General features: G+C 51.5%; 1 protein-coding gene across 5 annotated transcripts in view; it reads left to right on the forward strand.

Moving 5' to 3' along the window:
* The window catches only part of SCN5A (sodium voltage-gated channel alpha subunit 5), a 92,077-nt gene that overhangs the window by 46,427 nt on the left and 30,980 nt on the right, over positions 1-14,670 (forward strand). For all 5 annotated transcript variants that reach the window (XM_043595726.1, XM_043595727.1, XM_043595724.1 and 2 more), the window contains exons 13-16: positions 2,502-2,634; positions 3,505-3,743; positions 11,490-11,663; positions 12,923-13,279. In XM_043595726.1, the coding sequence (XP_043451661.1) occupies positions 2,502-2,634; positions 3,505-3,743; positions 11,490-11,663; positions 12,923-13,279 (903 nt within the window). The remainder of the gene's footprint in view (positions 1-2,501; positions 2,635-3,504; positions 3,744-11,489; positions 11,664-12,922; positions 13,280-14,670) is intronic.

Consider the following 14,670-nt stretch of genomic DNA (forward strand, 5'->3'; position numbering starts at 1 on the left):
GGCAGAGCTAGGACTAAACCCAAGCCCCTGATTCCCAAGTAATTGTTCACCCAACCAACATTTATCCAGTGCCAGCCTTGTTGCGTTGAGTTGGAGGCTCCAGGAATATAGCAGTGAACAGACAAGAGCTCTGAGCTCACGGAGTTTACACTGTGGTCAGGAAGACAGGTGGCAAACTGGTCAATATTTCCAGATAGCGGTAAGGGTCATGGGCCAGAACGTTGCTAGGGGGAGGGTTGTCGATGGCTCTTAGAATACTCAGGAAGTCCTTCCTGAAGAGGTGACATTCAAATTGGCAGGCAAATGCTTTGGGGAGCAAGCCACAAAGATACGGAAGAGAAGTGTTGTAGACAGAGGAAGCAGCAAGTACCCCAGAAGAGTAGGCTTGCCGTGTTCGAGGCATGAGAGGGCCAAGCGGGGTCAGGTGTGGTGGAAACAGCAAGAAGGGATTTGGACTGTGCGGCACCTGTAGGCAATTGAGGGTGGGTTTACTCTAGGATGGGAAGCGTGGGGTGAGAGGAGGAGAGAACTGTCATGACTTGATTCACTTTTTAAGGGAATCCCTTTCTGCTGTGTAGAGAATAGAGGGAAGAGATGATAGATTGCACCAGGGTGGTGTATCGGTCAGCTATTGCTACAATAATGCTGTGTAACAAAGTACCCCGAAAGTCAGTGGCTAACAATAAGCCTTTATTCTCACGCTCACTTATCTGCAGGTTGACCATGGTTTGACAGATCTAGGTGGGGCTTGGCCGAGCAGCACTGCTTCGGTCTGCACACTGTGGGGCAGGCTCAGCGCTGCTCCATATGTCTCTGTGCCGAGGCTCAGGCCGAAAGGGTGGCAGCTACCTGGGGAGGCTGTGTTCATAGACGGTTACTGGAGCGCAAGAGCAAGGCAGACGGCGTTTAAGGTGCTCTTGCTCACGTCACGTCCACTAACATCCCATTGGCCAAAGCACGTGTGTCATCAGTGGGACAGGGACGGGTACTTCACCCCACAGTGGGAGAGCAGCAAGTAAATACTCACTAGCTGATAACTCAGACTATTGCAGAGTGTCAAGGAGGAGAAGAGAAGCTGGCAGAATTTAAGACATGCTTGTGAGTTAAGGGGGCCCTGTGTGTGGCTCCACTGGGCCAGAGCCACTACTGTTACAGCAGCCCCCGCGGCCCTCTCAGGAGCCTCTGCTTGAGTACTTCCCCGACCGGGGAGCTCACTCCCTCCCGAGGCAACATTTCAGGCCAGTCCCACCGATCGCAAAGGTTGACTTTGGCCTGAGCGCAGTTGGATTTGGTAGCCACCCCAGGCCCTGGCTCTGCCGCCCCGGGGAGCCCAGGCCATCTTGCTTCCGACCCACAGAGATCGTAGAGCCTCACCCTGGCATGCTGAACAGCCCGGTGCCTTGCGCAGCCCCGGCTCGGGCTCGTGGACCCTGGTCACGCAGGGCCATGCCGCCGTGGCGGTGTTGTGGGCTCCCCCCGTGGCGCTGAGAGGCCGGGCTCTGAGCCAGCCCAGAGTGCCTGCTGCCGCCTCCCCTCCTCAGACACCACGTCTCCATCTCTAGACCTTCTTTTACTTACAAAAACGGTGCAGGTGCACTGCGACCAAGTCCCCCAGCGCAGAGGTGCAGAAGTGAAGGGCAACTCCGCCCTCTCCTTGGCCTCCCCCTCTCCTCCCAACCCCAGCCCCCGGAAACATTCCCTTGAACAACTCCGTGTGTGTCCTCCAGACCTTTCTCTTGGCTTTTCCACAAACTGTTCGTCTCGGAGGGGCTCCCGTGGGAACGCCCATGGGACTACGTCGTTGTCTTTATTGTCCGTATCCGAGTCCAGAGTTGGGTTGTATCCATAATTGATCTTAGGATTCTTTCCATTGATTAGTTTTGTTTTTATGGTATTAGGAAGCATGCTGCAGTGAACATCGTTGCGTATATATTTTTGGTGCACGTGTATAATTATTTATGAAGGTAGATTTGCTCGATGAGGAACTGCAGAGCCAATTTAGCGTCTTCTTGGCCGAGAGAGCCAAGCTGCCTCCACAGAAGCTCCCACCAGCTGTGTCTAAGCATTGTGCTTGATGCTTCTATCAATGTCACCTTAGAGCACAGGAGATTTTTTTTCTGTTTCTTTATGCTCTTGACTCTAGGGACCTTGTGGTCAATTAAGACTCCCAGATTGGTTTTGCATGTCCTAATGTATAATGACAGCATCTGGTTACGTGTAGTTTCCTGTCCACGCTCAAGAATCGCCACTGACGAGAGCAGATGACGAAAAGGAGAATGAAGTAGATAATGAGTGGCGAGAGGGATGGGGGAGTTATTAACAGGGAGGGAGTTCTCTGGGAGCAGAGAAACCCAGCATCCGTGTCCCATAAGGACCCCCATCCTGTCTCCCTGTGGCCCCCGAGACCCGAGTCCGGGACAGCTGCCCCAGGCCCAGCAGCTTCCCCAGGTTCAGCAGGACCCTGGCGCCCAGACTGATGCCTGTCTGCTGGTTGCACCCAGACCACCCCGTCGGAGGAGCCGGGCAGGCCCCAGATGCTGAACCCCCAGGCTCCACGTGCCGATGGCTTCGAGGGACCAGGAGAGCGACAGCGGGCGCTCAGCGCAGTCAGTGTTCTCACCAGCGCCCTGGAAGGTCAGCACCCCCGGTGTCATCCAAACGCTCCTCCTTAGCCTGACCTGAGCCAAACATCCCCCAGCTGCTTGGCTTGCCTTGGACGTCCCCACAGCTGGCCCAGGCTTTCTGGTCTCTGTTGCCTGTCCGTCCTCACCACGTCTGTGTCTCGTCCAAACCTCCCCCTAGCTGTCCTGGCCTGTCCCAGATGCTTACCAGTCTCATCCCGTCCTCTCCCAAGCATCCCCATGCCTTCCTGGGACCACCCTGGCCCAGCACGCCTGTTCTAGACTCTTCCCAGCCATTCCATGCCTACCACAGGCTATTCCAGGCATCCCACATCTGTCCCGGCCACTCCCACCCTAGGCAACCCCCAGCCATTCCAGTCTGAACTTGGCATCACTCCCCAGTCTTGTTCCCTCCTGTCCCATATGTGTTCATATCTCTTCTGGCCTGTTCCAGGCACCCGCCATCTGTCCTAACATGTCCCAGATGCCCACGTCTGTTCTTCTGTTTTGCGTGTCCTTAGATCTGAACTTGCCTATCTCAGATGTTGTCTCATCCTCTTCAGCTTGTCCTCCTCTGAGCATCCCCATGTCTATGTGAGACTGTTGTCTCGAGGGAGCCCAAATCTGTCCTAATCTGTCTTGTCCCAGTTGTCCCCACATCCATCCTGACCTCCTGTCCCTGTGGCCCTCCACTGTCGTATTTCCAGAGTAAGGGGCCAGGACACAAGCCACACCTTTCCTTGGCCTTCCGTGCCCCTCTCGCAGTCCCCCTGTCATGTAGCAGCCCTGCCATCTCCCCAGCTAAGTCATATGTCTTTTCTGGGATGCCAAATTATATGTGAGCCAGTCCACAAAAACAAACCTGCTCACTGGCTACCCCCAGAGTTGGAAGAGTCTCACCGCAAATGTCCACCATGCTGGACCCGCTTCGCCCAACGCTACCTGATCTGGGAATGCTGCCCGCTGTGGATGTCCATCAAGCAGAGAGTGAAGTTCATGGTCATGGATCCATTCGCTGACCTCACCATCACTATGTGCATCGTGCTTAACACGCTCTTCATGGCACTGGAGCACTACAACATGACAACTGAATTCGAGGAGATGCTGCAGGTTGGAAACCTGGTAAGGGCCACTGGCAGCCGACTCTCAAACGGGCATCCTAGTGTGAAGGGCTCTTGGCCAGCTGGCTCAGCCTTCGTGGATAGCGAGGGGGGACTCAGAGCACACAACAGGATCTTCTGAAGGTGGGAGTCATCATGGAAAACATCTTGGAGCAGGAAGTGTCAGGATCAGGTTTTAAGGAGCTGAGAGATGTAGATGAAGAGTGAGAAGTTGGGGGTAAAGATGCCCAGAGGCTAGAAGACAAAAGTGAGTTGGGGGAGAACTTGAAATATGCAGGGACATGAGATATGGCCATTAGTATTGGAGGAGGAGCCTATGCAATAAAAGGCAGTTCTCTTAGGGAAAGGATGAATGGATGGAGAGGTGGGAGGAAGGATAGAAAGATGGATGGATGGATGGATGGATGGATGGACTGATGGATAGTTGGGTGTAGTGAATCAATCAGGCAGAGCCAGATTTGCATTCTGACTCAGCTCTTACTATGTGACCTCAAGCAAATTACTTAGTCTCAGTCATTGGCAAAATAAGGATTTGTTTAATTTAATAAATGTAAAATTAGTATGACAATACCAAGCTCATAGGAAGCTAATGAGAATTGAATAAGATAATGTGTGTAATGTGCTTGGCTCAGAGTTTGATAAACAGTAAGCACTCGAAATAAATGATAGCTGTGGTCTGTAGTTATTGTCACTGTTGATGTTGTTAAAGAGACTGCCCCTGGAAGTCAGAATGTCTGGGTTCTAATTCTGATGGTTTTTTCCCCTGGAGATCCAATCAGTTCCTACCTCTTGATTCTAAAGATGGGAAACTGAGGCTCAAGAGGTGACATAGTAGTGGCAGAGCTGGGCATGTGACTACTGTCTCCTGACTCTGACAGGCAGGGCCCTATGGGCTCTGCCCAGCTAAGCACAGTCAGCCATTCCCAGGGGGTTCCAGGTGAACTCTGGCAAAGTGTCCAGTGGCCTCTGAAAGGAGCTCCTGGGATCATCACCGAGGTTGGGTGAAGGAGAGGGTCATTCAGCCCAAGCGTTCTATTACTACAGAGACGGCCCTATCTTGGTTTCACAGGTGGTCCCCTCCCCCCACCCCAGGCAGGCAGGTCTCCTACACCATGGACTGTGAGGATTCTCTTCGTTTATAACTTCCCATATCTAGAACTCTAGATAGTTATCTTGGGGTCTACTCAAATTTTTTTCGCAAATGTGAGTCCATTTTGCTATAATTGTACTTTCGTTCCTTGTTCCATATGCAAATAGAAAGCTATATTATAGTCTGTAGGTGTCTCACGGAACAATTGTGCCTGGCTTGTGTTGGGTGGTCTTCAGGTGGGTTGCAGTTGAAGGCAGTTTTATTGGAATGTGACCAGCTGGGTTGGGCCGAGCAGCAAATCAAGGTGATAAAGAACACTGGTTGGTGGCTTCCCTGGATCACTGAGTTGTGACTGAAGTGAAGGTGTGTTAAACTTGGGGCTCTGTTATTAGTAATAAGTCATGTAATTGGATTATAGCTGCATTGTGTTTCATTTGGATAGCTTTATTGCTGCTACGTAAAGTTTTGATTGTCTTGAAGCTAATATATCCTCAGTGGTTTAAATGTTATATGTAAAGAAACAAACCATAAAGATAAGCATGGGAAAATAACCTCGGTGTGGGAAAAACCTTTCCAAGCATGTCGTTAAAGACCAATTCCATAAAAGAGAAGATCGAGAGATTTGACTTTTAGCCAATCACTTGGAGAGCAAATGCAACTTTTGTTCCTAACACAGTGAACCAAAAATCCTGATGAGTCTCCTACTAGGAAACAACTAAAAATATAGGACGTATTCTTTGAAATGCATATCAAAGCTCATGAGAAAATAACAAAAATCCCCAAGTAACAAAAACAGAAAGGAACTTAAAAGCCATAGTAGTTTACAGGTGAGGTGTTTCTGTAGTTCCCCGGGTGGGGGTCGGGAGCAGGTGATATTGCTGATTTGGGTAATGTGGGGATTTGGATTTCAGTGAACATGTAGAGACAAGACAAGTCTTTAGACATTGTGAGTAGGGGTTGGAACTGAGTAGCCCCATGAGAATATAGCCCTACATTTGGCAGAACAGTGAACCAGAAAAAACTCCTGGCACTGAATCTGGGAAATGATATAGAAGGAAGCTTGTCAGTCTCAGCCAGGACTGAAGAGGAGGAAAAAGTAACCCCTGGAAGCTTGTGACAATGAATTTGGCCTTCTGTAGATGTGGAGTTCGGGTTTATAGCTGAGTGTTTCTGGAACCTATGCCTAAAGTTTAGCAGATAAAGTGATCCTATGATATGTTGATATGTTGCTGCAAGAAGCAAGCACAAAACTTTTCTGAAAAGACACACTTTTAACCCAGGCCAAGTGTATTCTCGAAATTACAAAATACACAAGGAAATACCCCACTATGAAGAAGAGTCAGCAGACACACACACACACACACACACACACACACACGGAGGCTTATCCCCTTAAGAATGTCCCATGATATAACTGTCGAATAGAGATTATAAAGTAAGAATGTTTGTAAAAACTAAAGACATAAAAGAAAGAATTAAAGGGGCTCCTGGGTAGCTCAGTCAGTTAAGTGACTGACTTTGGCTCAGGTCATGATCTCACGGTTCATGGGTTCAAATCCTATGTCGGGCTATAGGCTGACAGCTCAGAACCTGGAGCCTGCTTTGGATTCTGTGTCTTCCTCTCCCTCTCTGCCTCTCCCCCACTTGTGCACGCGCTCTCTCTCTCTCTCTCTCTCAAAAATAAATAAATAAACCATTAAAAAAAAGAAGGAATTAAAAACATAAAAGAATAAGACAGCTTTGGAAAAGAGCCAAATCAAATCTCTAGAAATGGAAAACAGTCATTGGGATTAAAATCTCAATATAAAAAGAAATGAACCCTTAGATTCAGGAATTACATCCTACACAGGATAAAGAAGATATCTAGACATGCTGCACATCAAAAGCAAAGACATCATACAGCAACCAAAACAAGAAAGATTGCCTACTAAAGGAACAACAGTTAGAAAGACGGCAAAGTCCGCAGTTGCTTCAACGAAATCCAGAAGGCAGGGACCTAATCATTTCACAATTCAGGGAGAAAACACTAGACACCCTAGAATTCTATACCCATCATCCTACCATTGACAAAGGTATGCTAAACAAAGACCAAGAGCCTACTACACACAGACTGTCTCTCTGAAACAATAACAAAAATTTATACTTCAGAAAGAGGTATATGCAGAAATAGAAATATGCAGAAATGACTGCAGAAATAGGATTTGAGAAGATCCTGAAAGGAATAGTAAGAATGTGGGAAAAACCAAGCAAGCATTGACTGTAAATACAATAATGATAAGGATTGCTGATTGGAGGGTATAAAAAGTAGGAACTAAAATATTGAACAACAGCAGCATCTAAGATAGGCAGGGAACAGGGATTGGAGGTAGGATGGCCTAAGTTCATGTACACTATGAAATATTAATTTAGATGTTATGAACTCAAGACTGATTGTTGAAACTTTTTAGGGCAACCACTAAGAGGATAGGAATGGAAAGTCTTAACTGCCAAGCCGGTAGAGAGGAAAATAGAGGAATTTTACAGTTTTACAATTCAACCTGATAGAAGGAAGCAAAAGAAAAAAAAAATAGAAGCACAAAATAAAATGAAGACGTAGGTCCAAATATACCAGAAATCGCAATAAATAGAAGGGGGGACTGCACTCACCAGTTAAAAGACAGATCGTCAGTTTGGCAAAGAAATTACACACAGCTATATGTTTTTTTACAAAAGATGCCCAAACATATTTTGGGAGACAAATCCCTAAAAGGGATTGAAGAAAAAGAAATGGAAAAAAGATAGAACAGTCAAATACTATCAAGAAAATTAATAGAGTTATATTAATACCAAACAAAAAAATACTTTAAAGCAGAAAGTGTTTTTGAGGGATAAAGACATCCAAAACATAAAGATGGAAGAACGATTCACCAGGAATATAGAACTCTAAACCTTCATGCACCAAATTACATAGCTTCTAAATATGTAAAGCAGACAGTGAGATCAATTTAACAAGACCACAATCTTAGTGAGAGGCCGCCCTCCATAACTGATGGGTCAAGCTTGCAAAAGATCACCAAGGATCTAGAGGACTTGAATAACGGGAATAAAAAGTTTCATTTATTGAATGTGCAGAGCACAGCACCCGACAATTAAAGAAAATACACATGAAACATTTACAAAATGACCACATTTTATGTCTCAAAGCAAGTTGCAGCAAAGACAGGGTATCATGCATTCTTCAAACTCCAACCACTAGAAATATATGTGTCAGAATCTCATTGACTATGCAGTTCCATCTCCAGAAATTTATCCTAAGAACAGAACTGGGCAAGATGTTTTCAAACATGTATGTGGATGGATATTTATCATGGCAATGTATTTAATAGGAACAAAAGAATGCCCATTGCAGGGAGATGGTTAAACTACTCATGGCATATCTGTACAGTGGAATATTCCACAACTGTTCAGGAAGGGAGGAAGAAAGGGAGGGAGGGAAGGAGGAAGGAAAAGGGAAGGGAGGAAGGAAGGAAAGGAAGGAAGGAAGGAAGGAAGGAAGGAAGGAAGGAAGGAAGGAAGATGCCCTAGATCATGTTTAATTGGTATTGAAGGATGTTTACAAATAATTAGATTTTAAAAGCAAGTTTATGGTTCCATCAGCACTGCGCAGTGGCCCCCCTGCCAGGAGTCAAGGAAAGCACGTCCCCACCCACACAGCCTCTGCCGACCAGATCCCAGTGAGGCTATAAAACGGGCAGAATTGAAGGCAGACCCTACCTGGGCCTGGCGCTCTTGGCCACTCGCATCCATCGTAATAAAAGCTGCTGCCGATGACAATAATGGCCCTCTCATAGGAGCCTCTGCCTTGCATCCATTGGCTCTAACCCTTAGAGAGCTCCTATGGGGTTGTTATCATCCCCATTTTGCATAGGAGGACACTCGAGGCTCAGGGAAATGAGGAAACTGGCCCAAGATCGTAAAGTGGCAGATCCAGCTTTGAAACCCGGGTCCGGCTGCCGTGCTCTGCGCGCCTTAAACCATCAAGCTTTGATCACAAGGCCTTAGAAACCCCGAGCTGGTCCTTTGGAAGGAAGACTCAGGCACCAAAATGTATGCACTTGTAAACCAATGGTTCACAAGCTTGGCCGGATGTTAGCGTCACCTAGGAAGTTAAAAACAAAAACAAACAAACAAAAGACAACTCAGTACCTGGGCTGCACTCCAGTCCAATTTAACTCAAATTTCTGGGAGTGGGACCCAAGCATCAGTATTTTTAAAGCTCCCCAAGTGCCTCAAGTTTGAGAACCAGTGCTCGAATCACCTGGCAATCTAGCCAAAATGCAGGTTCTGCTCGAGCAGATCGGGGCTCTTCAAGATGCTGCGTGTCTAAAGAGCTTCCAGTGATCACTCCCCCAAGAGGCATTCCCCAAGAGCCTCTGCTGTCTTTTTCTTCTGACTTCCAATGCCAGCTAATATCTGCTCTCTTGCGGCCAGAATAGCCTTGCACCCGGGCAAAGTGAGGCAGGGATCTTTCCTGAACTCCTTTCCCAGAAATGAGTGTTAGCATCCGTGGGTCTGTCGAACGGGCCTTAAGAACCCACCTACCCTGGCGTGCTCAGGCAGGTGATGGGGGAGACCAGAGGGCCAGCCGGGGTCAGAGGAAGGGGCTTCCCAGGCCCCACCCTTAGGGGTTCCCAGGGAGACCCAGTGCAGGGAGTGTGGCTGGCAGGACACCGGGCACTCTAGGAGCTGAAGGTCGGAAGCCCAACCATGTGTGTGTTTATTCGAGAAATATTGGTGGACTGCCCGCTGGCTGGGCACTGTTCTTGTTGCAGTAAGACAGAAACGGTCCCTCCTGTGGAGATTCCAGTCTAGCCAAATCCGCAGCCACATACACAGTATGTCGGATGGTGGTAAGTGAGGGAAAGAAAAATGGAGCAGGGAAGAGGGATGAGGAGTTTGGTGGGAGGGGGTCATGATTTTAAGCATCAGGAAGCCTCATCCATCAGGTGGCTCTTAAGCCCAAACCTGAAGGGAACGAGCCCGGTGACTGGGGGAGGAGGGGATGGCCCAGGGAAAGGGAGCGGCACATACAAAGGCCCTGAGGAGGGAAGAGCAGGGAGGAGACCAGCGTGGCTGGAAGAGCAGGAGGAGGATGGAGTCAGGGCGATGGAAAGGTTCTGCGGACAGAACCCGGAGGCCGGCTTGGGTGCGGAGGAAAGGGGCAGGAGAACCCGAGGATGTCTCCCCACATGTGAGGGCAGCCCAGGCATTGGAGCTGAGGCTGAGAGATGTGGGGGGCCCTCCCTTCCCCAAGACCACAGCTGGTGGGGGAACAGTTCCCTCTGGGACCGCTGAAGTCCTGGGGCCCGCCCAGCTGCCGTCTGGTCCCCGCTCCACCCACCCCACCGCTGCCCCACCCCCCACCCTGGCCAGTAGCAGTCCCTGCCCCCAGCCCACCCCTTATCCAGACAGCAGGGGGAGGGGCCGATGCAGGTACCCCTCCGTCTCTCCTTTCGGCTCAGAGCCCCCTCAGGGTGCCGAGGGCTAGGTGATCCCCTCCTGTTTACTGACCCCGGCAGGCTACCTCAGGCTCCCATCCCTGGCCTCTACCTCCGTCACAGCTGCTGAAGCCCCGGTACTGTCCCCAGGGGTGGTCTGGCCCCTCACCCACAGAACGCCCCAGTGCCTCCTCACTGCCCTCACAATAACCCCCTCAGCTCCAAGAAGGCCCCAACTCCCTGCCAGCCGGGCCTGCACAGGCCATCCCCACCTCCAGCAGCCACGTTCCCGTCGTCGAGGCAGCTGGCACACTGCAGAGCAGTTGGTTATGATCACGGCTGCCCGGCCCACCACGCGATGGGCTCCTGGACCGCGGGGCTCTGCTGGCCCAGGCTGGGTGGCTCCGCACTGTGTCAACGAACCAAGGGAAACCCAGCCTCTGCCTCCTGGAGACTTTCTTCAGGAGGCAGAGGCGGTTCCTCTAAATCTTGAAGCCCAACACTGCGTTCATTTCCTGCTTCTCGAAGGTACTAGCTGCGTGTCCCCGAGCACATTGCTTAACCTCTCTGTGTTTCCGTTTCCTCGTCGAGTTGTTGGTTGGGTTAAAAGGAGCGTTCCAGCCCGGGGCTGGCACATTGTCAAGGCCTCAAGAAGGGGGGGGCTGGCTGTTACTGCGGTGACGAGAGTTCAGTGCGTGGACAAGGCAGAGCAGGAACAGCAGGGGCAAAGGCCCCGAGACATGAGAGCCCTGAGTGTTGGCGGGAATGCGTGTACTTGGCCCTCGCGGAGGGAGAGCACTTCGGGCGGTGACACGGGCCGGAAGGTGTCAGGCTGGGTGGTGTCACCCCCACCTCGGCCTCCCCTGCCCCCAGGTGCCTCCTAGAGCTGTGAGTCTGCCTAGAGCCTGAGGCGGGCCCGGCTGTTTCTGAGGGCCGGGCCAGCGGGTCGCGGGTGGTGAGCTGAAGAGTGAAACCTAGCTCTGCAGGTATCCCCGAGGGGCTGGGCCGTGGCCGAGCAAGCACCCACTGGGAGCCGGGGTGCAGCCAGAGCTGGCAGCCCGGGGGGGGGGGGGGTGGTGCCCCCGGGGTTGCAAGAGTCCGAAAGAAGCAGGGCGCCCCTCCTGGCCGGAGGGTCTTTCCAGCCCAAACACTGGGCACCCCGATCTGTGTGCCTCCCCAGGTCTTCACGGGGATCTTCACGGCAGAGATGACCTTCAAGATCATCGCTCTGGACCCCTACTACTACTTCCAGCAGGGTTGGAACATCTTCGACAGCATCATTGTCATCCTGAGCCTCATGGAGCTGGGCCTGTCCCGCATGGGCAACCTGTCAGTGCTTCGCTCCTTCCGCCTGGTACCCGGCTGGGCCCGCTGCAGGGGGGTGGGGTGAGGGCCCGGGGCACTGAGGCCACCCCACCCCCCGAGGCCACCACTCACTTTCCCCTGCTCGGACCCATCGTGCCTTCACCCAACAGCTATTTGCTGGGTACCCCAGCGCTGGTGACGTGGGGGGTACAGAGAGGGGCGAGATCGGAGAGGTTCCTCTGGGGGGACTATTGGGGTGGCCGTCCTGACGACTTGCAAAGCTCTTTGTGGCTCACCGTGCCTCCTTTAGTCCTCATAGGATCCCAGGACAGGAGCTAGTATTACTGCATACCCATTTCACAGATGAGGAGAGCAAGGCTTAAGTGAAACGAATTTCCCAAAGCCACGTGGCAAGGAACGGGTGGGAGCCGGGTCTGCCGACAGCTGCCCCGGGGCTCTGCCCTCCTGGTTTCAGAGTCGGCATGTGGGAACCTCTAATGCACATACAAATCATCTGGGGATCTTGTGAAACCACAGACACTCATTTAGCAGGTCTAGGATGATGCCAAACTGCTGGTCTGTGGACCACTCTGAGCGCAGAATGCCTGAGACGTCCACGCAGGGGGCTGGAGGAGATCAGGGAAGGCTTCCTAGAAGAGGTCTGGGCAATGTTGGGTTCACTGGGGGCTTGGGAAGGCAGGATGGTAGGGGCAGTCGAGAAAGTGGAAGCTATGAGTTCTAACCCCAACTCCGCTGCCATGATCCAATGGACGCAGACAAGTTGCCGCACCTTTCAGGGTTGGCTTCTTCATCTGTCAAAGGAGGTAAGTGCCGGCCTCCTGTGGTTATTGGGAGCTCTGAGTGAGGTGAGCCATCCTAAGCCCGGGCCTGGCACAGCAGGTATCCAGTAAGCGCTAAGCGCCTGCCCCCTTTCTCCGTGATAACTGAGAGGAGAGAAGGTTGGAGGCAGTTGGGCAAATCAGAGATGGTTTGACCTGAGGAGGATGAGTCTGGAAGAGGAAGGACATTCCATGCTGCAGGAATCTACTGGGAAGTTCCTGGAAGTGAGCCTGAGTCGGAAGCCGGTGTAGGGACGAAGAGCAGGGCTGATGGGGGGGGGGGGGGTGATCTGGACACGGTGACCTGACTCCCAGAGCAGCGCCCAGTGAAGTTGCCCTCAGGCTGTAGAGAGGAACAGCAGTGTCCGCTCTTGGGGAAACGTGCCCACAAGCTCCCTGGGTTTTCAGGCGGGAGCTAGTGGGGCAAGGGTGTCCGTGGGCAGCGGGACAATGACGCCTCCCTCCCCAGCTGCGTGTCTTCAAGCTGGCCAAGTCGTGGCCCACGCTGAACACCCTCATCAAGATCATCGGGAACTCAGTGGGGGCGCTGGGGAACCTGACGCTGGTGCTGGCCATCATCGTGTTCATCTTCGCCGTGGTGGGCATGCAGCTCTTTGGCAAGAACTACTCGGAGCTGAGGCACCGCATCAGCGACTCGGGCCTGCTGCCTCGCTGGCACATGATGGACTTCTTCCACGCCTTTCTCATCATCTTCCGCATCCTCTGTGGGGAGTGGATCGAGACCATGTGGGACTGCATGGAGGTGTCCGGCCAGTCGCTGTGCCTGCTGGTCTTCTTGCTTGTCATGGTCATTGGCAACCTCGTGGTAAGTTGGCCACACATACACCACACACACACTCACCCGCCCGGCCACCCATCTGTCCATTCACTTGGCCTTCCTTCCATCCAGCCACTCGTTCACTCAGCCTTCCATCGAACCGTCCGTCTACCCATCAGTCTCGCATCATCCCTTTACCCGTCCGTCCATCCCCCTGTCCGTTACCTGTCCTTTCGTCTGTCTCCTCATCCGCCACCTCTGTACCCATTTACTCATCCACCTACGCGCTGATCACCAGTCCATCGATTCACTTATCCGCTCATTCTCCCAACCCTCTGCCCGTCCATACGCCTCCCGACCCGGCCACCGGTCTACTTACCAGTCACCCACCCGCCAACTCGCCCGTCCATTTGTCCACCTCTCTGTCAATCTGTCTACCCAGTTACCAGTCCTATCTATTCATTCACTCCTCTGGCCATCCCCACTTCCTCCTTCTCCAAACCCATCCATCAACCCCTCTTCGTTCATAAACACACACGCACACCCCTACCTATTCATCCATCCACCTGGCCATCCATCCATCACCCACATTCTTACTCTCTTATCTGTCCCTCCACTCACCCATCTGGCAACACACTCATCCATTCACTCATTCACCAGTCCTATCCATCCACCCATTATCCGTCCAGCTCTCTCCTTACTCACTCACTGGTCCATCCATCCACTCACATCACTTTTCATTTGCTTTTTCCTTCAATCACCCACCGATTTACCTGTTTATTTATTATAGACTCGTTTTATATCCGTTAACTTATTTATTTATTCATCTGCCCGCTATTATAGTAGTTATTTACGACCAATGATGTATCACATCATTTTTCAGTTCAGCTTGACAGCCATTTACTGAGCCCCTGCTGCATACAAAATATTGTGGCAGATGCCGTTGGGCATGCAGAGGTGAATGTGGCCCTGGCATTGCTCGCCAACGGGAGAGTGGGGAAATGGAGAGTTCAAACAGGCCGGAAATAACTGTCGATCTGGTTGGAAGGATCAGAGGCATTAAGGAAGAGCCCATGGGCACTGATCCCCTCCAGCAGGGGAAATCAAGGAAGGCTTCCTAGAGGAGGATTTGGAGCAGACCTGACAGGTGATGCTAGAGTGGGAAAGAGCAGAGGGAGTAAAGCACAGGTGTAGCAGGTGGTGGCCCAGGTAAGGCAGGGCCCACGGGAGCTCGTATGTCATCCTGGGTAGCTATGCTGGCAGTCCCTGCTACCCTGTCACGAGCGACCCAGGCCTTTGTTCCCATGTCCACCTGTCTGTCCTAGGACATGTGCTTCTTGCCTTGTATCTTTAAATGTGGGGGATTCTGGAGTTGAGGGAGATCAAAATTCCAAATGCCAGAGAATGAGCTCTTGGAAGAGGCAAGTGAGCGGTTCAGG

Source organism: Prionailurus bengalensis, chromosome C2 (assembly GCF_016509475.1).
Source record: "Prionailurus bengalensis isolate Pbe53 chromosome C2, Fcat_Pben_1.1_paternal_pri, whole genome shotgun sequence".
Lineage (NCBI taxonomy): Eukaryota > Metazoa > Chordata > Mammalia > Carnivora > Felidae > Prionailurus > Prionailurus bengalensis.